Below are 26,655 nucleotides of genomic sequence, written 5' to 3' on the forward strand. Positions count from 1 at the left end.
TCGTTAGTTTCGCAAAAAGTTGAGAAGGGCCTTACCGATCTGGCTAATTTTAGTTTTGAAATATTTATGGAAGGCCAAGGAAAGATTAGAAAGTAAGTAAATATGGAAAAATTGTGAGGAAGATAACAAGAAGATGATTTTATTTGAATTGACAACAAAATTATAAAAAAGAAAACAAAAAATAATATTACTTTCAAAGTTGTCATTGTTGCTTTGTTAAAATATTTTTATTATTATTCAATTGTATAATGCTGTATCGAAAGCCCAAAACAATTTGTAACAAGTAGGGAAAGGCAACCAAACATTTTATACTCTCGCAATTTATTGATTTAATTTTATTACACACAATTTGAAATAAAGTCCAATAGAATAACGAAAATCTTCTTATATAGTATATAAGGGCTGATGTAATTCCTGAACCTATTTCACTCATTTTCACCACTAAGGTTAACGGGAATAGGGGCAACTTGGCACCTGTAAGTAGGCAGTACTTTCGACCTTGAAATTACTACTAAATTGCAAATCAACAAACACCAGTCTGCAAACTCGCCAAAAAGAGCTACAAAGGAGATTTTCCAGATATTCAAGTCGCTGGAAGAACTGCACAGGACTTTAAAAGATTTACGCGACAACGAAAATATTTTTGGAGAAGCCATGATTCTGTTGGCAGGTGATTTTCGCCAGACTTCCTGGATCAACTGTTGCTGACGAACTAATCACATTCCTAAAATCATCTAATTTGTGGCGACACATGAAGAATCGCCAATTAACAAATAACATATGAGTGTTTTTCCAACAATATCATACTGCGATTGTAGAAATAGTTGAAAATGGTAGCGACGCAGTTGACACCTCGATGGATTAATAACATTTTTAACGGGTTTCTGTCTGTCATTTCATGGCCCCGAAAGAGGAGCTTATTCATCGTGTTTTTCCGGACATGAAACCACATAACCATAAATGGCTGATTGAATGGCCTATATTGGTGGTAAAAAACAAAGATGTCGATGATCTTAATGCGACAATTTAGGATTTCGTTCCAGGAGAGTTGACACAGCTACAAACCCGTGTGACGTAGTCAATTATCCCACAGAATATTTAAAATTGCATTGACTATACCCTCTCACTTTGCAATTAAAATTAGTGTAAGCTGTCATGGCTATGAAAACGGTAATCATAAATAAGTCACCGAAACAATCTTGGCTTGGCCAACTTAGAAATTTGCTAATTTGTTATTATGATGATTTACGCTTAGTACAGATCTACCATAATGTATATCAACCGGCTATAATGTTTTCGTCTTTGCGCGTAAGAATTTTTGACTATATTGAAAAAATTCTAATTTAATGTATACCTTAGCCACAAAAACGTGTGGTCGGGTCTGCTAGTATATATATAAAAATGAATCGCAAAATGTGTTGCTAAGCGCATAACTCGAGAACCGTTGAACCGATTTCGCAAATTCTTTGTTTAGATTGTTTTTAGAGGTACGGTCATGGTTCTTACGGAGAGAAAACTTAGAAAAATTGCCTGAAAAAGTTTTAAATCCACAATTTTCTAATCACCCATACAAACAATTTGTGTCGTTAGTCTCGAAAAAAGTCGAGAAGGGCCAAACCGATGTGGCTAATTTTAGTTTTGAAATATTTATGTAAGGCCAGGGAAGGATTAGAAAGTAAGTATATATCGAAAAATTGTGAGGAAGATAACAAGAAGATGATTTTATTTGAATTGACAACAAAATTATAAAAAAAAAACACAAAACAAAAAATAATAATATTTTGAAAGTTGTCATTGTTGCTTTGTTAAAATATTTTTATCATTGTTCAATTGTATAAGGCTGTGTCAATAGCCCAAAAAAATTTGTAACAAGTAGGGAAAGGCAGCCGAACATTTTATACTCTTGCAATTTATTCATGTAATTTTATTACACACAATTTGAAATAAAGTCCAATAGAATAACGAAAATCAGCATATATAGTACATGAGGGTTGAGGTAATTCCTGAACCGATTGCACTCATTTTCAACGCCCAGTTATAATGGGAATAGGGGCAACTTGGCACCTGTTAGTATGCAGAAAAACGGAAATTCGGCCTTGAAATTACGCCTAAATTGCAAATCAACGAAACACCAGTCTGCAAAATCGCCAAAAAACAGAGCTATAAAGAAGATTTTCTGGTTATTCAAGCCGCTGGAGGTACTGGATTTACGCGACAACGAAAATACTTTTGGTGAAGCCATGATTCTGTTGGCAGGTGATTTTCGCCTGATTATTCCTGGATCAACTGTTGCTGACGAACTAATCACATTCCTAAAATCATCTAATTTGTGGCGACACATAAACAATCGCCAATGTGTTTTTCCAACAATATCATAATGCGATTGTAGAAATAGTTGAAAATGGTAGCGACGCAGTTGACACCTCGATGGATTAATAGCATTTCCAACAGATTTCTGTCACTTCATGGCCTCGAAAGAGGAGATTATTCATCGTGTTTTTCCTGACATGAAATCATAATATGATAACCATAAATGGCTAATTGAATGACTCACTTGCAATTAAAAGTAGTGTGAGTTGTCATCATGCTGCGTAACATATATCATAATCAAACTTTGCAAAAGAACAAGACTGGCTGTGAAAAAGGTAATCAATATCGTCACCAAAGCCAATATAAAGCCAACTATGAATTTTGGTCATTTGTTACTTTCTCCAATATACGATTAAAAAAATCAAAGTTTTACAAATTATGATGATTTACGCTAAACACAGATCTACAATAATGTCGATCAATTATTTTAAAATTTATCGGCTATAACGTTTTCGTCTTTATGCGTAAGAATTTTTTCTCTGCATTGAAAGATTTATTAATTTAATGTATACCTTAGCCACAAAAACGTGTGGCCGGGTCTGCTAGTTTACAGATAAATTTTCTTTCTCCAACACATTTAAAATTTCCATTTTTTCTTTAATAGAAAGTGTTTTCTTTTTTTTTGGCATATTTTCCCGGTTAACACGACTTAAACGTTTTGCAAAGATAAATCAAATGAATCATATTTTTTTATTTTTTTTTAATGTTAATAGCTACAAATTGTTACATACATGTTTATGCTTGTCCTCACAGTTTAACATATGGTGTGTGTATGAGTATTACTCGTATATAGATTTCGGCTGTTCGGTTAGTTACTCTACATTTACTTCAATTATTGGTCTTCGTTGTCCTCAAATAAGAGTTTCGCGTCCGCCATCAGAGGTTTTTACTGTTTCTTTACACTTTCGTTCAGTAATCCAAGTTTCTTGTCCCTTGTCGTGAGGTCCGCGTCCGCTTTCGAGAGGTAATGAAAATAAAAAGCAGTAAAAAAGTGTCCGCGTCCGGTCACGAGAGAGTCCGGTTGTTAGAGTGGAATTTGTTCAGAAAACGCAAAGTAAAACTTGGTTCCTGAATTTTTGTCCGGTTAAGAGAGGGGTCCGCTTATTGGAGGTGTCCGCAAGTAGAGTTTTCACTGTATATTTATTATATATAATTGATCAACATGACGAGTGGAGTTGAAATCCGGATGTCTGTCCGTCCGTCTGTCCGTGCAAGCGACAACTTTTGTAAAAATTGAGATATCTTAATAAAATTTGGTACACACATTCCTTAGCACTCTGAGGAGGTTGGTATTGGTTGGGCGAAATCGGACCACTGCCACGTCCACAAAATGGAGAAAGCCGAAAACCCATACCGTGCCATATCTAAGCCATAAATAAAGCTTTGAATGTAAATTTTGGTACAAAGGGTCTAGGAAGGGGCACCTTTGGATCTAATTTTTTTGGAAAGTCGGCGTGGCCCTCCCCCCCAAATTTGTTTTTTGTATACATCTCGCAAACCAATAAAGGTAAATGAACCAAACGTTCTGCAGTAGTTTCCCTTACGTACTCCATCACACACCATGAAAATAGTTAATATCGGATATTAACCACGCCCACCTCCCATAGAAAGGTTATGTTTAAAATTATTAAAAGTGAGTTAATTCACTAACGAAAAACGTCAGAAGCACTAAATTTTACAGAACAAATGGCAGTAAAAACTGCACTTTTTGAAAAAAAAATTGAAATTGGGCGTGGCGTGGCCCACTATCTCAGAAAATACTCGATCGATTTCAATGAAATTCGATACATAATACTTTCTTGACACCCTGATGGCACGGATGGAAAATGGTCGAAAACGGTTCACAACCACGACTACTTCCCATATAACTCAATTTTGAATTCCATCTGATTCCTTTACTATATAATATATACGTAAGGAACTGATGAAGATAGCGGAATAAAAATTTACACAAAAATACATCATCAGTGGCTTCACTTGTGGAAATATTGTCGAAATCGGGCTATAACTTTTCAAGGCACCGGATATCGAACATGAAGAACTCAATTCCTAAGGGTAATTATCATAGGGAAAATATCTTTCATATATTTCAATGTAATTTGTTTTGTTCTTCCAATATTGTGTCTCTTTACCAAAAGTTATTAAAATCGGGTCATAACTTCCCCTAGCTCCCATATACTTAATTATAGGGTTTTCAAAAACACGGTGGGTTTTAATCCGCAAATTTCGGTTAATATGTGAGATATCTTAGCAAAATTATTGTAAATTAGGTACCTTGGTGCTGAAAATGAGTGAAATCGGTGCAGGAATTATCTCAGCCCTCATATTCTATATATTATGATTTTCGTTATTCTATTAGACTTTATGTCGAATATATTGGTGAACTTATGTGTTATCTTAATAAAATTAAATAAATAAATTGCGAGAGTTTAAAATGTTCGGTTGCACCCGAACTTAGCCTTTCCTTACTTGTTTTTCTTCGCATATACTTAAGGAATTTCAGTTTAATAATTTATAAAATATTATGATATAAAATAATAACAAATATACAAAGGCTAAGTTCGGGTGTAATAAAACATTTTATATTCTCGCAATTTATTTATTTAATTTTATAATATAATTTTTTTTATTAAGCGATACATATTTTATAAATCTCACCGGAATTTTGAAAATTATAATATTATATGTATGTCAGCTAGGGTGGTAATGACTTGATTTTACCGATTTTTGGCACAGAGGCACATTCCCTGCAGTACGGCTGGTATGAATTGGTGAATTGCACTAGTGAATTCTTGTGTTACAAGTAACTAGAGAATTCACGACAACGAGGTAATGCAGAGAAGCAATAGTAAATGAGAGAGATTGAGAGAGAAGAGAGCATGATCTAGAGAACGTTGTGCTTAATTTGTACTCTCAGTAGAATATTACCGACAAATAAGGGTGGGAATGTAATTTTGAGAGATCGAAGCAAAAATAACGCAGAATAATAACGGCAGAGCATCTCGTACAGTAAGTACAAGTTGTAAATAATTATTGGATCATTATAGTATTTACGTACAAGTTGGTCATTGAAAGCATGATTTACTGTAGTAGAAAGAAAGGCATCAGCGTTTTCTTTGTAATTCTGATATTTCATTTTTCGCATAATAGTTGTTCTCTGATTGTACAATTGATCTCGCGTCGCGGGTTCTAATACGTTTATTGTTTATTAAAAGTGTTATTAAAAGGTGAATAATTAAATGAAATAATAGTAAATAAAAACAAAGAAAACATAAATATTTTATGCAAAAAAATGGATTGCCCTGCACAATGAAAAGAGGTAAGAATTCCAACATTGCTGTATATGGTTTGTTCGAAAGTGTTTGCACATATTTATGAACGCATAAATATCCTTGTATGTACATTTATTTAAATTATTAACACCTTACTTATATGTATACTTGTTTCGAATTATTTTACTCATTTAAGATCAACACCAAATTTTAATGGAACTCTTAGAAATGTGACTTGGGGATATAAGTGCAGTGATATATATGGTATGTAATTTGTAATACAAATTTAATATCAACTACATTTCTTTTTAATTATTTTCTTTCTTTATCACATGTTCAACGAAGTCGCTTTTGAATCCAGCCGAAGTGCACAAAAACTTCTGACTTGACTTCTTCTGACTTGACTGATATTAACCGACCCTGTTGTTCAGATGGTAAATATAATTGTAAACAAAGAAATTTTAAATAAAAAATAATATTGTTAATTATATAAAATTTAAATAAAATTTGTGTTTAATTATGTTTGGAATAAACTAGCTAGGTTGAGAGGTAGTGAAGAAAGTAGTGAAATTTAATAGTCGGTAAGTTGTGAAGTAACTAATGATATATAGTCAGTGATATGTGGTGAAGTAGCTAGTGAAATATAGGCGGTGAAATCACTCGTGAATAGTGTTAATCGGTTACCGCCAATGACATCGCCGTGTTAAATTCATGAGTGAATTGCATTGCCGGTATTATGGTGGGTAACTAGTGGTGGTTACCAGTAAGTAGTGAACTCACTAGTGTTTCACTAATGAGCCGAACTGAAGGGTTATTAGTATAAAAAGAATCTCTTTGAATTTCTATAGATTATATGAAAAAATTAAAGATATTTTCGGTAAAAAATTAGCTACAGGCACTGATATATGAGTTATAGTATGATTTTTAGATGAGCATTAAGGAGTTACATGAGTTTTATTGTTTCTTGTTTTTTGGACAGATCTCAAGAATATTATCCTAAATATGTATGTGCACTCCAAGTCAAGTACTATTGTTAGTCAAAACTTTAATCGCGTTTTCCTCTGAACCGTGTTTTCAAAGTCGGTTGTCAAATTTTCTCGAAAACTACTCAACCGATCTTGATGAAATTTTGCACAGATGTTCGAGATACAATTTACTCGGGCTTGAACGAAGGATTTAATTTTTTTTTTTTCAATTACAAATATTTGAAAAAAACAAACAAAATGACAAGCAAATTTTACCTAAATTCTTATTTTTTTGGAAACATTTCTGCCAAAAATCCAAATTTTATTTTTTTGTCTTTCTTTCGTTCAAGCACGAGTTTATGGCCTTATCTAAAACACTTATTTTTGGTTTTTTCATTTTGGATAATCATATCAGGAGTCTCCGGAAATGGCGTCACAATGGAGGAGTTTTAATTTTTTTGAAAATTTCTGAAATTTAATATGTATCTATAAGACAGAAAAAGGTTTGAAAGGTTTTTTCCAAAAAAACAATTGAAAATTCTTCACATAACGGTTGTTTTTAACAACTAAAATTAAACGAGTTAGATAGAATTAATCGATAATGACCAGTTTGACGAGAAGGATTGAAATCCGGATGTCTGTCATCTGTTCGTTTGTTTAAATGCTTCAACATTAATATTTTATGTCAGAGATTTGATTATAGAACTTCATTATGTAAGTCCTCTCTAATAACTAACTAACTAACACTAATAATCGCTGGAGATTTTAATATTTGTCAAGTCTGGAAGGACTACCATAACATATACTCTCGAAGAAACATTTTTTAGTTGCCTGCTTGATAAAGAACATTCAACAACCATGTATGTGGGATTGGGCTGCAGTGGCAGCACTAAATACCGAAATCTATTACATACTCTATTACAAAATATCTCTACACACTATAAACAATACTACCAAACCTTTTAACAAACGACCACTTGACCGAATAGCTTTTCGTAAAACTTAACTGAACTATAAGCATTACAATACGAGTACAAATATAAATTTAAGTGAAATCAAGAACTCGTTTTAATAAAGTGAATTAATTCGTTAATAAGAACGCATAAATTGGTGGCAGCGATGGGATTGTGGAAAACTTACCTGGCCGGTGACGACGAATGCAGAAGGACAGCGCATCAACGCCGAACGTAGACACGTACACGCGCACAATCAAGGGCTGATAAATTGGGCAACTTACTTAACATCAGCGGGAACGCTTCACATCGATATATGCAGCTGGTCGGTGCACGACCACACAGTCTCAAAAGGTCACGGTGCAAACAAAAGATATAACGGACGCTAAGGCAGAATCGCTAACACCAACGACAGCGTTGACATCAGCGGCAACATCAAACACTAAAGACTGTGTCGACATCAGCGGCAACATCAACGCCAACGACAGCGTTAATTTCAGCGTCAATATCAACGCGACGACTGTACAACAACGATTAGCGCGTACGCGGTTACAGTTATGAGCTACGAGGTTACGAGCAGGGGATGAGTGTGCGTCCAAAATATAAAGGTACCGTTGACTTTTGTAATGTAATGTAATGTGAGCAACAAACCTTATGTTATTATGTTATTCCTGGATAAATTGAATTGGGACACCTTGCAAATAGCTGTGTTTCAAATGTGGTCGGACGGGGGATCATGCATCGATACGGGTTGCGATTTATGTTTATTGACATACGATGTGTTGATGATGGTGGGAAGTATAAAGTTGGACAATGATGTGCGACGGTTAACGGGTATAGGGGATAGCGTACTCAATACAATGGATAGTTTCTCTTGTCAGTTGAAAGTGGACAATATTAACATACCACTTGTGTTTCACGCGGGTAGAGAACGGGATATTTGTTACTCGGCGATAGTAGGAAACAGTGTGCTCAACTTAGTAAACATGGTAATAAAAGAAGAAGGAGTTACGTTTGTGGAAAAGCCATGGTGCACACAAGCAGTACAGGAAGCACTTGTGGAAAAGCCAGGGGGCACACAAGCAGTACAGGAATCACTTGTGGAAAAGCCAAGGGGCACACAAGCAGTAGAGGAACCAGTTACGTTTGTGGAAAAGCCAAAGGGCATACAAGAAATAGGGACGGAACGCGTTGAGAAAGGATTGTACCAGGTCTGGTTGAGTGAGTTTACGAGACATATGAATGATAACCGACGACAAGAATAGCCAAGGTATAGAATGCAAATTGCCGCACCTAGAACGTGAGTACAGAGAGTGAATAGGGAAACTAGTAGAAAGTTATAACCCGAACCAAAAATTTAAGTCAGCAATAGAAATGAAAATTTTGTTAACCGACGAGACGCCGGTATATCAAGGACCGAGAAGAATGCCATATGTCGACAAATGTATGGTAGAACAACAGGTCAAAAAGTGGTTAGAGGAGGGGATTATTCGCGTTAGTTATTCCGAATACGCATCGCCGGTGGTGCTAGTACCGAAGATTAAACCTTAAAATTTTAAAGGACAATTTTCCGATGCCACTCATAGATGATGTACTAGAGAGATTACAAGGGGCTCAGGTTTTTACGACACTCGACTTGAAAAATGGATTCTTCCACGTTCCGGTAGAGGAGGAATCCAGAAAATACACCGCTTTTGTGACCCATAGTGGTCAGTACGAGTTTTTTCGTTCCTTTTGGAATATCAAACTCGCTGGCAGTATTCTCCAGATTCATTTTAGCAGTTTTGAGGGACTCAATACAAGATGGCACGTGCATAGCATATATGGATGATCTAATCATTCCTGACAGGAATAATAGCCAAAGTATTCAAAAGTTACGGCAGGTATTGTGTAATTTACAAATTAAATGGAAAAAATGCCAATTCCTGTACCTCAGGGCAGTGTTTTAGGGCCAACTCTATACATAATATATACAGCAGACCTTCCAACAGCTAGTAATATTTTGACATCAACTTTTGCGGATGACACAGCTTTAGTGAGTCGAAACAAATGCCCAATTATAGCATCAAAAGTATTAGGAGCGCATTTGATTTTTGTCGAAGAATGGCTAGCAAACTGGCGTATAAATGTAAACGAACAGAAGTGCAAGCATGTTACATTTTCTCTAAGACCAAAAACGTGTCCGGCAGTTAAAATGAACAATATTTTAGTACCCCAAGCGACTGAAGTAACATATCTTGGTATTCACTTGGATAGAAGGCTCACGTGGAGAAAACACATATCGTGCAAAATAACCTGCATGAAGATAAGAGCAGCACATTTAAATTGGCTTTTAAATAAAAATTCAAAACTTAGCCTAGACAACAAAGTTCTATTATACAACGCGGTCATAAAGCCGATTTGGATGTACGGCATCCAACTGTGGGGTACGACCTGTGCAACCAATATCGATATAATTCAGAGATTCCAATCAAAAATGCTTAGAACAATCACGTGCTCACCATGGTATATGCGCAATGAAAATATCCATAAAGATCTTGGTATTCTCATGGTAAAGAAAGAAGTAGAGAACAGCAGAAATAAATATTTGTCCAAACTCCGCGATCACCCAAACCCATTGGCTAATGCTTTATTACATTCTTGTAATCAATCACGTCTAAAAAGAAGATATATGCCAGCACACTGAGGAGCAACGTTTCACCAAAACAACTCAATCAATTGGTTGAGCTTGTCTAGTTTTAATTAGAATTAAGATTTTATAACTTATTGTTAGGCTCCAAAGAGCAGATTCAATAAATAAAGAATTATATGAAAAAAAAAAAAAAATTCCTGAGGGAGAATGTAGATTTTTTCGGATACGTTGTAGAGAGGGGTACTATTAGGCCGTCAGATATGAAAACCTTAGCCATAAGGAATTTCCCTTTATCTCATGACCCCAAGTCGTTGCAGCGATACGTGGGACTAACTTCGTATTTCAGACGCTTTATCAAAGACTACGCAACGTTAGCTCGCCCATTGTCGGGGTTGCTAAGATATAGTACCGCATTTGTCATGGGAGATGACGAATTGCTGCTTTTCAGCAACTGAAGACCTCTTTGATTACCGCACCGGTTCTCAGACTCTATAACCCAAAAGCAGCAACGGAGGTCCATACAGATGCCTCCATGTACGGGTATGGAGGATTCATGTTTTATTGTGCTGTGTAGAATGTATAATTAAAGACAGGAAAGCAGGCAGGAAGGAAGGGTTGCTAATAGAGACCGACCGGTTAATCGGCCTTGGTATCGGCCACAAAATTTAGCATCAGCATCGGTATCGGCATCGGCCATATTTGGCCGATTGTTAGGCGATTCTTTCTACTTATTTGGGATCACACTAAAATAATTTTTTTTTTACTTTTTTGATTTCTTTAAGCATAAAATTTGAATTCTTCTCTTTCCATATAAAACACAGAATAAGCATTTGACTAAACTAATAATTCATCACAGGATCATGTAATAATCACTTGGAGCTGGCCTGGACTATAAGGTGCATGCAAAAGAAGCTCCCAAATAAGCTTCAGAGGTTTCTATCGAGACACTATCCCCATGTGACGCCTTTCACAATGCGAGATATAAATGACAAAAGTCATCTCTTTAAAAATAATGGATTCTTTTTAATAGACCTACTATTTTCGATTATAGGCCTTGATGCTCATATTTGTCCTTAAAGTAAAGAGCTATATTGCTGATTCGCTTTGAGAAAACGCAAATAATTTATTTTTTCTATCAACATACAGTGGAACTTCCATAACTCGAACTTCTATAACTCGAAGATCTCCATAACTCGAACTTTTGAAGTGGCAATAGAAGGCGATTTTCATACAAATTTACTTCCATAAATCGAACTTTTTGGTCAGGGCATAATACAAAGTTTAAAATTTTTATATCGAGGTAGAATTTAAGAAGAGTCCCTCTATATCTTATGGAGACGAACAAAAAAAATGATATTACACTTATGAATTGTATAAATCATGTAACAAAGGCATGGGATACAAACGTCAAGAACCAAAAAATTGCAAACTGCAACAAACAAAATTCAGAATACATGTTTTAACGCATGAACATAAAACTTTTAGCGTAGTAAATAAGTAAAACTGGACATAAATCTATATTTTACTGCTTTTTGAAAAATTATATTTTTTAATGAAAATTCTATAACTCGAAGACTCTCTAACTCGAAGTTTTTTTGTGGATTATGGTGATTCGAGTTAGAGAAGTTCCACTGTATATCTTATAATAATAATTTATATAATTTTGAATATTAATTAAATGAATAATCAACTTCATCATATGAACTGAGTTGTCTTATTTTGTGATGTTGTTTGTCTTTGTTTTTCATTTGTTACTTTACTAATTAACTAAATAAAGTTGTTGATGAAAGAATCGGCATCGGCCAAAAATTTGGTATCGGTCGGACACTAGTTGCTAACTCCAATACCAAAAGGCGACAAACCTCTCATCACATTTCATATAGACCACGTAGGTCCGATGCAAACAACTAACAAAGCCTATAATCATATTTTGGTAGTGGTAGATGCTTTTACGAAATTCGTGTGGTTGTATCCCACTCGAACTACATGTACCGAAAGCTTAATTACTAGTCTGAAAAAACAATCAGCTATTTTCGGGAACCCAAAACGATTTATAAGTATGCGTTCACCTCGCATACTTTCAAAAAATATTGCGAGGAAAAAGGATTTCAACACCTTATGATCGCCACAGGGGTTCCAAGGAGTAATGGGCAGGTAGAAAGGATGCACAAAATTATCGTGCCAATGCTGGCAAAACTGTGCGCTAAAAGAATTTATGAGAATTTATACTCCACATTTTTTTTAATTTTTTACATTTACATTTTTATTAATTTTAACAATATCCAAAAATGTACCTGCTTTTGTAATCACCGTACCCAAAATTATCAAAATCACAACTAAAATTTGTACTGTGATCACCGAACAGTGATTGCCACTTTCGAAATGATATTGTTACTAAACAGTGATTGCTACTTTCGAACTGATATTGTTACTGAACAGTGATTGCTACTTCCGAACTGATATTGCTACTGAACAATGATTGCTACTTTCGAACTGATATTGGTACTGAACAGTGATTGCTACTTTCGAACTGATATTGTTACTGAACAGTGATTGCTACTTTCGAACTGATATTGTTACCGAACAGGGATTGATACTTTCGAACTGGTATTGCTGTGTGATTACTACTGAACAGTGATTGTTACTTTTCGAACTGCTATTGCTACAGTGATCGAATTAGAATCACTGAACTGCTATTGCTACAGTGATCGAATTAGAATCACTGAACTGCTACTGTTACAGTGATCGAATTACATGTATATGTACTGTGATCGAACAAAAACACTGAACTTCTCTATAGCTACTGTGATCGAACTCAAATTACTGAACTGCAATTGCAATTGTAAATCACTGATATTTACAATAATTGATCACATTTGCTATATGTGATTTTTCAATCACAGTAAAAAAATCACCGGTAGTGAAATATCGCTCATCACTAGTCGAAATGAGGGTCAACACTGTAATACAATTAAAAGAACTACTAAACGATATGCACATTGAAGAGCTAGACGTAGAACGAGAAGCATTGAAGAAGAGAAAATAGGAAATCATTTAACAATACTAAGAAGAAAGAGGATAGTTACAAGACAGATGAACTGGTAGCGATAAAACGAACTCAGTATAGCTCAGGGCTCAGGTTAAAGGAAAATTTTTCGGTCCGTACAAAATAATTCAAATTAAGAGACATGGTCGATATGAGGCGGATAGTGTGGGTGATCTCGAAGGTCCGGGGCGCACTACTACTATAGCAGAGAACATGAAAAGATGGGAGCCATCGGTCGAGACGAACGATACATCAGGATGACCGAATGTGGGATTGGGCTGCAGTGGCAGCACTAAATATCGAAATCTATTACATAATATATTACAAAATATCTCTACACACTATAAACAATACTACCAACCGGTTTAACGAACGACCACTTGACCGAATAGCTTCTCGTAAAACTTAACTGAATTATAGACATTACAATACGAGTCGTCACCGAGCCAGGCCCTCCTCCTTTTTAAGCGAATCATTGCACAAATATAAATTTAAGTGAAATCAAGAATTGTGATCAGATTTCAAACGCGTTTTAATAAAGTGACTTAATTCATTAATAAGAACCCACATGTATAAAACAATATCTTACCGTATTCTTCAATCCGGTTTAATATAAAGTTTTACCAACACTTGAAACAATTTTAATTGCTCTGAGTCCTACAATATATAATAATATGATAGTATAAAGTCTTCGGTTACACCCGAACTTTGCCTTTCCTTACGTGTTTGACTTTTCTGTTTTTGAATTTATTTACATTCACATTTTTTCTGGTAGTAATGTAAACTTTTTTGAAAATATGTGAACGAAAAAACATTACAACATTTTCTACAATCCAAAACTTTTAAAGAGTACCGATTCCCCTTCGCAACACAATTCTCTTTCGTAACGCATTTCTATTCGTAATAGTTCAAACAGCCAAAAACGTTCCTCCCACCCGTAGCAACCAAAATTTGTCAAAAGTTATGCCGGTGGAAGCAAAGAAAAAATGAGAAATTAATGTTGTCATAGCTCAACTTGTCTTGATTGTTTTCCACACATTTAGCTTTTCAGTTTTAATTTCTCATAATATAAAAGATCAAAACTGAGATCCCACTATTACAAATAATCTTATTATTTAAAAATAATATTAGCTCAATTTGTCTTGATTGTTTTCCACACATTTAGCTTTTCAGTTTTATTTTCTCATAATATAAAAGATCAAAACTGAGATCCCACTATTACAAATAATCTTATTATTTAAAAATAATATTATTCGACTGTAAATTTAAGTTAGTTTGAGAAAATTTTAAATATTTCATAGTCTATTTTTTAATTAATACAAAATATCGGTACTGGTAACCCTGCGTTGTGAGAGACTCGAGAGTGAGAAGCGGCCGACTCTTCTCTACAGGAAAAATCCGAATGACTAGAATATCTACGGTAGCATATTACTCAGTAAAGCTCCAGTTACCGATGCTTGACTTGACTCAGCTTCGAAAAATTTGGCTTGGAAAACTTAGATGCAGTTATACTTCACACAACTTCAACTTCAGCTGTTATTATTATAGTTTCTGGGTAGAGTTTCCAGATGTTCAGATTTAGCTTTAAAACTAAGTTTTTATACTCTCGCAACAAATGTTGCTAAAGAGAGTATTATAGTTTTGTTCACATAACGGTTTTTTGTAACACCCAAACTAAACGAGTTAGATATAGGGTTATATACACCAAAGTGATCAGGGTGAAGAGTGGAGTTCAAATCCGAATGTCTGTCTGTCCGTCCGTCCGTCCGTCCGTCTGTGCAAGCTGTAACTTGAGTAAAAATTAAGATATCTTGATGAAACTTGGCACACTTATTTCATGGCACCATAGGAAGGTTGCTTTCGAAATGAGCAAAATCGGACCACTGGCACACCCACAAAATGGCGAAAACCGAAAACCCATAAAGTGCCTATGGAAATAAAATTTGTTATGAAGGATCGCACTATGAAGGGGCATATTTGGATGTAATTTTTTTGGGGAAGTGGGCGTGGCCCCGCCCCATACTAAGCTTTTGTACATATCTCGCAAACCAATAGAGCTATATAAACCAAACTTTCTGCAGTCGTTTTTTTTAGCCACTTCCTAATACAGTCCAAAAATGAAAGAAATCGGATCATAACCACGCCCACCTCCCATACAAAAGTTAGGTTGAAAATTACTAAAAGTGGGTTAACTCACTAGCGAAAAACGTCAGAAACACTAAATTTCACATAAGAAATGGGAGATGGAAGCTGCACTCAGATTTTTCTACAAAATGGAAAATGGGCGTGGCGTCGCCCACTTATGGGTCAAAAACCATATCTCGGGAACTACTCGACTGATTTCAATGAAACTTGGTTTGTAATAGTTTCCTTTCATCCCAATGATATGTTGTGAAAATTGGCCAAATCGCTTCACAACCACGCCTACTTCCTATATACCAGAACTTTGAAGACAATCTGAATCGTTTACTTTACAATATATAAAGTAAGCACTAGTGAAGATATCGGTGCAGAACTTTGCACAAATACTATGTTAATAGTGTGGCAGCCCCATTCTAAAAATCGCCGAAATCGGACCATAGGGTTTTAAGTCCCCATATATCGAACACGAGGACCTCGGTGCTTCTAACCTAATATTATGGTTTACAACTTTCAATTGACTTTATGCACTATATATGACGAATATGTGGGTCAAATTGTGTATTATTAATATAAATAAAGTTAAATAAATAAATTGCGAGAGTATAAAATGTTCGGTTACTCCCGAACTTAGCCCTTCCTTATTTGTTTAAATTAAAATATCACCAAGATTGAAGATTTTAAAACTAGTATACAAAAAAACTTCACTATTAGGAAATCTGTGAACACGTTAAGATTTTCTGTTTGAAAGAAAACTCTTTAATAAATACATATATGAATATAGCTTTGAGCAGAATAGCACAAAAGAAACGTGCACGCATAGTTCAGTTTTTCGATATTTAGAATTGTTAAAAGATGTAATAAATTGGAGCCAGCCAAGCGTATAAATGATAGGTGAATAAATAATTTATTCAAATTGTATTTGAACATTTACAATCAATTTTTCATTACATAAATTCGCAAAATATTTTTTTCTGAGCAGATCACCACAAATTCTTGGAGAGATTCGCAATAGTTATGTTTCTGTTGCAAAAATTATCCTCATATCGAACCTATTTGATTTGATTTGTTTATTGCTCTTAAAGTTAAACAAGTATTTGCGTTATAAATAAAATAAAAGATTTTTTTATTAAACACATTAAAAAATAATTGTTGTGAAAAAGGTATTTTCCTCTGAATTATCTAATTTTTTCTTTATTTGAAGATTTATTAAATATTAAAGATTAGAATTTTAACATATTTAATTTTAAACGAAAACATTCAGGCAACACTGGAATAGTGTCATAATGAGAATGAAAAGAGAAGCAGTGAGAGAGGGAGAGCAGTACAAATGTCAACGTAACTTAGAGTTCTAAATTCAACTGACTTTCAAGTCAAGTCATGCGTTCGGTAATCAAATACATGCAAGGCCCATTAAACGGATCTTTTATGTGACAGTTCTCAAGTCTCTCTAGGTCAAGTCAAGCATCGGTAACTGGAGCTTAAGGCGTTTTAGTTCAAACAGTGACGACGTAAACGCGTAGACGGAGAGAGCCGATGCGATCTATCATATGAGTTTTCAATGTAAATGAACAGTCATCACCGCTTCTACCGCCCGCTTCTATCGACTACAGAGTCTAGAATATCTATATATCTAGAGTCTAGCATATCTACGGTAGCGTACGGCAGAAGCGGGCGGTAGAATCTAGACATTTGGATTTTTCCCGTAGAGAAGAGTCGGCCGCTCTCACTCTTGAGTCTGTCACAAGGCAGAGTTACTAGTACCGATATTTTGTATTAATTAAAAAATAAACTTTAAATTATTTAAAATTCTCTCAAACTAACTTAAATTTACAGTCGAATAATATTATTTTAAGATAATAAGGTTATTTGTAATAGTGGGATTTCAGGTTTGATCGTTTATATTATAAGAAATTAAAACTGAAAAGCTAAATGTGTGAAAAGCAAACTAGACAAGTTGAGGTAAAAGTTAACATTAATTTCTCATTTTTTCTTTGGCATAACTTTTGACAAATTTTGGTTGCTACGGGCGACAAGTACGGGAGGGCACAACGTTTTTGACAACTATTACAAAACGGTTTGTTAATTTTCGAAAAATGAAAAACGTGAACATTTTCCGAACATGTTTTTCGATTTGCAAACAGAAAATCAAAAGATTTGGCCGAAACGATTTACAGAACTTGCCTGATAGTCTTTCGTTTTTCGTCAATTTCTGCTTGCTATTATATTTGATTACATACGTTTATTCAAAGTACACGTAGCGTTCTTCTCTATGCTGAAGGGAGTTCATCGTCCGTTGAAAACATTATTTTTTGTATCTCCCAATTCGTCGGGATGTATGTATGTATGTATGAATAAATTGATTTACGAATTGTGTACTTATTTGTTGCAATGAACATTTTTTAATGATTAAATATTAATTAATAATATATAAATATCAAATTAATTTAACTATTTGGCTTTCGTAACATACAGATGTAGAATTTGTATTCGTTTTGGATTTAGACGTAAATATTATTATTATATATTTACAAATTCATGTATTTACCTTGCGCAACGTTTCTAGTTGTTTGTGATTAAAGTCAAGATCTTGCAATATGCTCTCGAAACGCTTATAGTGTTCAACATTATTTATAGGGTCATCGCGATGGTATTTCAATTTAGTGGGTTGTGCTTCTGCTGGAATGCGCAGGTAACGATAACCACGTTCACTTTTTAAATTATACTCTTTTAGTATACCTTCACTGTTCATAAAATCATAGAAATAGTAGAAGATATGAAAGTTGTGCTGGTTCCTATAAAGTATAATGAAAATTAATTTCAGATAGTGGAATATTTCAGAAAAAAACCAAATATACTCTTACATATCAGTAGTGGAAACTCGAAGCTTCTCTAACATATACATATTAAATATAGCACCACTGAGTTTCCCCGTCTGACCAAAGGTCAGGAAGTACTGCAGCACACAACGTGTGGACTCATTGTTAATAGGTGTACCCGCATTGACCAGCATTTGAATTGCTTCGATTGAGTTTTCCACTCTTGAGGTAGCCCCTCTATTACCAGATCCCAAGTAACATAAATGATTTATTAGTAGGCGAATGTTAGTCGATTTACCGGAAAAGCTCTCCCCGGAAAATACAACGTGTTGCGGTTCTTTGTGATGTAGCATATCTTGATACGCAATATCAGCAACGGCAAAAATATGAGGAGAATTTTGCGAACGCGACTTAAACTTATATTTACTGTGGAACTGAAAAATAAATAATAATGCAATCAATACTATTCTTATATACCAGCATTTTGTAAAAACTTTCTACCTCGTCGTCGAAGTCAGTTTGCAAATCGTTGGAATTTAATGATAGTAAAACATCGCCGATAAAGCTATAAGATCCACCGAGCTCCATCCGGTTACGAAGTGATTCTAAAATCATTTCGTCTGTCGCATTTTCAATAGCAGCCAAATCTTCCGGGTACATACGCTCCGGTTTTCCGTCGAACCGTTTTATATAACCTCTGTCAACAAATATTTCGGGGTCCTTGTATATAGCTGGAGCATCTCTACAAAAAACTAATAGTTCGCGAAGGTCTGCCTGCATCTGGATGACAAAGTGGTAAATGCATTTTACACTTTTTACTTGAAGGAAATATTGAATTACTTACTTCTTCTTCATTGTCGAATAATTCGTTAAGAAATGGATGTTCAATCATTTCAACCATCATTGGACGATTCTCTACATTTTTCTCCAAACACTCCGATACGAAATCATTAATTTGTTGTGACCAATTAGTTGGCCGTAATAGAGTCGGCGGTGGATTTCGTACTATTTGAAACATAACACGGGTTGGGTGCATATCAGCAAAAGGTGGTTGACCATCAGCTAATTCAATTGTTGTTATGCCTAGTGCCCATACGTCTGCTCGAGAGGTAATCTCGGGGTCCTCTGAATATTCAAAAATTTAAAATTGAGAATTAAGTATGTAGATATAAGTATGTAAATACACGGTTCATGTTAATTATCAAAAATCGATAAAACTATTACGGCTGATTTTGATGTAACTAAATGTATCACATAATTTCTTTTGTTTTTCGTTAGTAAGGTAACAAATTTTCCTTTTATTTCCTTATTAATGGTGGAGTTATTCCTCTTTATATGTTTAGTTTCAAAAAGATTGCACGGACGGACAGATGGGCAGACCTCTAGTTTTCAACTCTACTCGTCATCCAAATACTATATGGATGTTACAAACAACCATTATGTGAATAAAGTCAAAGCTCTTGAATTGTTCGGTAGAAATGCCCTTCGCAGAAGAAATACATACAAACATATGTATAACAAGTAAGGAAGGGATAAGTTTATTTTAATTTATTTATTTAATTTTATTAATATTATATTATACACAATTTGACCTACATATTCGTCATATATATGGTATAAAGTCCATTGAAAGTTTCAAACCCTAATATATTATTAAAATTCGCTTTGGGGGGTAAAAAGGTGATGAAATAAGGAACATTTTAAGATATTTTCGAAAAAAATCGAAGGGGGCATAAATTGTTAAAAATTAAAAAAAAAATTTTCTTTTTTTGCTATGAAATATTAATTTTAAAAATTTTTACGATACACAGTGTTAAAGTTTGAGAAATTCTGAAGAAAAAGTCGCATGGTGTTTTAAAATCTGTTCATTAGTTTTAAAGTTATGGCGGTTGGAAAATTTTTTTACTAAAAACGTTGGCCCATATGGCAACCCCGCGTTACACAGACCTAAAACCATATGTTTTATTTTAGGTTTTACATGTACTATAAGATATATCATTGCCAAAGAAAATAAAGAACTTTTTTTTCAAGTGGCTTTTTTCCAGAGAATGCCCCATATTGTAAATTAAAATATTCAGATCAACTTCAAAGTTCTGGTATATAGGAAGTAGGCGTGGTTGTGAACCGATTTGGCCTATACAATATATCATTGGGATGCAAGGAAAATATTACAAACCATGTTTCATTGATATTGGTTGAGTAGCTTCGGAGATATGGTTTTTGACCCATAAGTGGGCGGAGCCACACCCATTCTAGAAAATTTGGTTGATATAACTTAAGTAGTTTACGAGATATTTACAAAAACTTAGTAGGTGGCGGGGTTACGCCCACTTCTCCAAAAAAAAATACATCCAAATATGCCCCTTTATAGTACGATCCTTTGTACCAAATTTCCATAGCTTTTTTTATGGCTTAGTTAAGGCACTTTATGTGTTTTCGGTTTTCCCCATTTTGTGGGCGTAGCAGTGGTCTGATTTTGCCCATCTTCGAAAGCAACCTTCATATGGTTCCAAAAAACAAGTGTGCCAAGATTTATCAAGATATCTTAATTTTTACTCAAGTTACGGCTTGCACAGACGGACGGACAGACAGACATCCGGATTTGAACTCCACTCTTCACCCTGATCACTTTGGTATATATTGCCCTATATCGAACTTGTTTAGTTTTGAGTGTTGCAAACAACCGTTATGTGAACAAATCTATAATACTCTCTTTGCGACTTTATTGCGAAAGTATAAAAACTATAGCAAGTGGTACTATCTAGCACAAATACAATATGTATGGATATACAAATATTCTTTTTACAAGTTTTTCTTGAGCTTCATTCTATATATCTTAATATATAAAAATCACGTGTCGCGTTGTTTGTTTTCGATGGACTCCTAAACTACTGAACCGATTTTAATGAAATTTTTAACACTGTGTGCAGTTTGCTCCAACTTGAAAGATAGGATAGTTTATAACTCTCCTTATAGTCGCATTATTTATTTATTGCAAATTATTTATTTATTATTAGCAAAGAGCTATTCACTAGTTGGTGGCGCTAAGTGCGCTATGTTACAGTAGATGGCGCTACATTTCTTTCTAAATTTTCATGGATTTAGGCTGTCATAACAAAAGCTGCCACTTGCTAAAAACATTAAATGAAAATGCGTTGTTTGAAGTTTATATTATTTGTGGTAAAGTTATACGAATCTATGACTTCCAATATTCTAAATTTAAGAAAAAATCACATACAATCCGTGAAATAAATAAAGTTATGTACATATGTATGGTCAGACAAATAAGCAATGCTGCCACTCTTTTCCAGTAAATCTTCCTCGAATTTGGGAGATTTCAGAGGAATTTAGGAAATCGCAGAGTTGATTTCTGCATGTATTTTCTAAATGCAAAAATAAAATTCATTTATTTGCATTTAGGTATAGAATTTTGTATGGCTAATGCCCGGTTTCACAGTCCATACTTAAGTTGTGCCTAAATAAAATTTTAGCTAAGTATTGTTGCAAACTGAGTAGTCGTTTGCGTTTCACAGTCAATGCTTAATTTCTATAAAATTTTATTATGATAAATGGCAACGTTATGGGCAACATATGTTTTACAAATGTCATTCATAAAAATATGTTTGAAATATTTAAATTATAACAGATAAATTTGCGAGGAAAATTATATCAAAAATTGATGAAAACAACAAAAGAACCCCAAATTTCATCACTAGCGAGTCGGAGCACCTATGGGAACTGAAGGAAAAGTATAAGCTGTTATTGAGTGCAAACGAACGGACACTTGCCCTACGCTACGAAAGATGTCGCTGAAAATTCAAAGCAAAGTCAAAACAAAAATCAGCTGTTATTTAAGCATTGCTTAAGCCTCCCATTTTCAGTTAAGCTATTCCAGTAGATGGCGCTACATGAGAATACATTTATTGACACTTATTTGTGATAATAACGGCTGACGTTGTAAGGTAATTGAATAAGTGCGCTGTATTAGGCTAGATGGCGCTATAGAAGCAGATGCTGTTATATTAAAAGTCCAAACGTTTATTTTAGCTAAAATTTATTAAACGTAAAACGTGTGTTTAAAATTTACCATTTATTAAACGTAAAACGTGTGTTTAAAATTTATCAAACTCGGCAACGCTTTGCTTTCTTTTTATTATTTAAAACTTTTGAAACGAATTAAATAAAAGTAAGTATTATTAGCTTGCTTTTCATTTTATTTATCAAATCTTATTTTGAACTTTGAAGTAATATTTTCAATAAAATGCCACCAAAAAATCGAACCTCAATAATGCACAGACTACAGTTTCCTATTCGTTTAGCTTTTGCCATGTCCATTAATAAGTCTCAAGGCCAAACAATGTCCATTTGTGGGTTAGATTTGGATAATCCATGTTTTTCCCATGGGCAATTATATGTTGCATGCTCACGTGTGGGAAAACCATCAAATCTATTTGTGTTAGCTCGAGACAGGTTAACCAAAAATTTTGTGCACCAATTAGTGCTAAGTTAAATTAAAACGTTTATAATTCAAAAAAATAAATACTACTATTAAAAATTAAGAATTCTCTTTCCTACGATTATAAAATTAAATATTACATGTTATCAACTAACAATGTTGTAATTAACTTATTTGTTAAAAACTTGAATATAAAATCAAAAATGAACAATTTTATGAAAATTTGTGCTTATTATCAACTCTACGAAAATTTTCATCAATAATTTTAAAAATTTTGACCTCAAGTTCAAATCTCAATCCCGTGGATTTTTATACCAGATATGTATGTATATACTAAGGTTTCCGTCTTTATTCATAAATAATAATTTCACTGTAGTGAATAGTTTACTACAACACAGCAAATCTAAAAGTGAGGAAATGTTCATTCTGAGAATTCGAATGATTCAAACCGATTTATCGTTTAAGTTCAAAATTTTACAGTTTCATATGTACATACATAGGTATGTATGTGTCATGTTAGCGTGTTGGAGAGCCATCTTCTTTATTTGTTTACACGCTACACAACAAAACAAAGAACGACCTTCGCCAAAAATATTTATATTGATCAGATTATTCCCTGAATATACTATCATTCCATACAAATAAATGGCCTTGAACAGAGTTCAAAAAGCGTTTTAACTATTTCAAATAAAAATTGGGCGGGGCGAAGTTCGCCGGGTCAGCTAGTGTATATATATATATATATAAGGATATAGAAAAAATATTGAGGAAATGCAATAAAATCTTACTTGCACTCATTGCAGTTACAACTTCCGGAGCCATCCAACAAGGTGATCCTATGCACGTGCCACGTTTTCCAAAAGTCGAATCCACTTCACGTGACAAACCGAAATCACATAGTTTCACGCGCCCATCTTTAGTAAGAAGTATATTATCACCTCTTATATCCCTATGTATAACGTGATTTCTATTTAGTTCAATAGCTCCTCGACATGTCTCGCGTATAATATAGGCAATATGTTCTTCACGCATGCGACGTTCTAATTTTACTAATTTGTTCACCATGTCAACGGCTGTACCTCCACTGCAATACTTTAAAGGCGTTTAAACATGTATATATGTATGTATATGCATGGTTAACTATTTTACAACATAAATAGACAATTTGGAAACATACATATGAGTACTTTACGTTTTTAAACTATTATGCTTATACCATTTTTTGTTTAATGTTAATGTCTATTTAATTTCTTACCTCCATGACGAACCATATCTCATCAGGTGCATTTGGCTTTTCAAGCTTGTAGACGCCATAAAACTCGGGAAGATTGGGATGGTTGCAGTGGTCACGTAATGTGCGGTACTCTTCTTCGATTGATATTTGGTGTTCCTCATCATAGTGTTGAATTTTCAAAGCTACCATTCGTTCATTATCCAACTCTTTTGCTCTAAATACTTTTGCGTTGACACCTTGAGCAATTTCTTCATAGATCTCAAACTTATCCGTTGGGTCGGGCAGTTGTGTGTATGGTAAATACATATTTAAAATCCTAAAACTGTACAAAATTGCTATGAGTAGTAATACGCAAAAGTTAAACCATAAAATATCTATTGTTATTCTAGTTGACTTAATGTCGAATATATCATATAGGAATTATCTTAAAAAAATCGTAAGTTTGAATGTATATGAATACGTAATGGTTGCGTGCTACCCTTTCTTAATTGTTACCACTATTGGCACCAAAGTATCAGATATCAGGAACAAACAATACTATTTAATTAGTATATTAGAATATTTATTAGTATATTTTGCATATCGACAGTGCTACCCCGATTAATTTAAATATACCGTTATATATCGTCGACTATCTATTAAGAAGAACGAGTTTTATTATATTATATATCTCATTATAAGAGGAGTGGATATTGCAACTGAATACTGTTTTACATCAAAAAAAATGTATTATAGAAGATATTAGCTTAATAAATAGATACATTCTGCAAGCTTTTTTATACTCTCGCAACAAAGTTGATAAGAGAGTATTATAGTTTTGTTCACATAACGGTTGTTTGTAACACACAAAACTAAACGAGTTAGATATAGGGTGAAGAGTGGAGTTCAAATCCGGATGTCTGTCTGTCCGTCCGTCTGTGCTTGCCGTAACTTGAGTAAAAATTAAGATATCTTGATAAAACTTGACACACTTGTTTCTTAGCACCATAGGAAGGTTGCTTTCGAAGATGGACAAAATCGGACTACTGCCACGCCCACAAAATGGCGAAAACGGAAAACACATAAAGTGCTATAACTAAGCCATAAATTAAGCTATGAAAGTAAAAGTTTGTACAAAGGATCGCACTAGGAAGGGGTATATTTGGATGTAATTTTTTTGGGAAAGTGGGCGTGCCCCCGCTCCTTACTAAGTTTTTTTACATATCTTTCAAACTACTAAAGCTATATCAACGAAACTCTCAGGAGTCCCAAATGGAGGAAATCGGATAATAACCATGCCCATCTCTCATACAAAGGTTATGTTGAAAACTACTATATATATATATATATATTTGGCGTAGGAACCGCTTTAAGCGATTATAGCCGAATCCACCAGAGCGCGCCACTCATTCCTCCTTATTGCTTTTTGGCGCCAACTGGAAACACCAAGTGAAGCCAGGTCACTTTGCACTTGGTCTTTCCACCGAAGTGGAGGTCGTCCTCTTCCGCGGCTTCCTCCAGCGGGTACTGCATCGAATACTTTCAGAGCTGGAGTGTTTTCTTCCATCCGTACAACATGATCTAGCCAGCGTAGCCGCTGTCTTTTTATTCGCTGAACTATGTCAATGTCGTCGTATAAATCGTACAGCTCATCGTTCCATCGTCTGCGGTATTCGCCGTTGCCAATGTTTAGAGGACCATAAATATTGCGCAAAACCTTTCTCTCGAAAACCCCAAGAGTCGTCTCATCGGATGTTGTCCTCGTCCACGCTTCAGCGCCATACATCAGGACGGGAACAATGAGCGACTTATAGACTTTACTTTTCAATTGCCTACTCAGTCCAAAGTAGCACCTGTTGGCAAGAGTGATTCTGCGTTGGGTTTCAAGGCTGACATTGTTGGTGTTGTTAATGCTGGTTCCCAGATAAACGAAATTATCTACGACCTCGAAGTTATGACTGTCAACAGTGACGTGGGAGCCAAGACGCGAATGCGCCGACTGTTTGTTTGATGACAGGAGATATTTCGTCTTGTCCTCATTCACCTCCAGACCCATTCGCTTCGCCTCCTTATCCATGCGGGAAAAAGCAGAACGAACGGCGCGGTTGTTGCTTCCGATGATATCAATATCATCGGCGTACGCCAGGAGCTGATGTAAAAGCCACATGTAAAAGAATCGTTCCTGGCCACTCCCAAGTGAATGACAGTCAGAAACTTTCCTCACTTACGTGAACTTCTACATATGACTCCATCCATCCAATTAAGGAATTAAAAATGAGTAAAGCACTCGATGAGAATGGCAAAACCGTTAGGATGCAACAACCAAAGCACAGTGGTTCCGCTTGTGTTAAACCATAAATACTTCCCGTTGAGATATCGCTATGAAATTTTCACCAAAAAATCAAGAAAAATATTTAAAAAAAAAATATTTAAACATTATAAAATTGGCCACATCGTACTACTACCTATAGCTCCCATAGGGACGATCGTGACAAGTTATAATAATTTTGTTATTTTCGGTTTTAAACTTTTTCATTTTATTGTAATAAAAGAGGTATAAATATATTGAGGGAAAAAGTCGTGGTTAACTCCCGGCCGCCCTCTTCTATACATATATATGTATATAGATGCTTAATAATACATTATTATCAGATATTTAACAAAAAAGGGCTAAGTACGTATCTGCGAGATTTTCGGAATTTGCCAATAGAATTGAGGTCCTCATGTTCTATATCTGGGGCCTTGAAAGGTTATAGTCCGATTTCGAGGATTTTTACACCGGGAATCCCA

The 26,655-nt window shown here is 34.6% G+C and overlaps 1 protein-coding gene across 2 annotated transcripts in view; it reads right to left on the bottom strand.

The window, feature by feature from the left end:
* LOC105219440 (neither inactivation nor afterpotential protein C) overlaps window positions 1-26,655 on the bottom strand; it is a 123,891-nt gene that overhangs the window by 82,355 nt on the left and 14,881 nt on the right. For both annotated transcript variants that reach the window (XM_054226542.1, XM_054226543.1), the window contains exons 2-7: window positions 23,908-24,208; window positions 23,441-23,744; window positions 19,041-19,321; window positions 18,698-18,976; window positions 18,242-18,630; window positions 17,926-18,172 (exon numbers count right to left, since the gene is read on the bottom strand). In XM_054226542.1, the coding sequence (XP_054082517.1) occupies window positions 17,926-18,172; window positions 18,242-18,630; window positions 18,698-18,976; window positions 19,041-19,321; window positions 23,441-23,744; window positions 23,908-24,192 (1,785 nt within the window). In that variant the 5' untranslated portion in view covers window positions 24,193-24,208. The remainder of the gene's footprint in view (window positions 1-17,925; window positions 18,173-18,241; window positions 18,631-18,697; window positions 18,977-19,040; window positions 19,322-23,440; window positions 23,745-23,907; window positions 24,209-26,655) is intronic.

This window comes from Zeugodacus cucurbitae, chromosome 3 (assembly GCF_028554725.1).
Source record: "Zeugodacus cucurbitae isolate PBARC_wt_2022May chromosome 3, idZeuCucr1.2, whole genome shotgun sequence".
In the NCBI taxonomy this organism is placed as follows: domain Eukaryota; kingdom Metazoa; phylum Arthropoda; class Insecta; order Diptera; family Tephritidae; genus Zeugodacus; species Zeugodacus cucurbitae.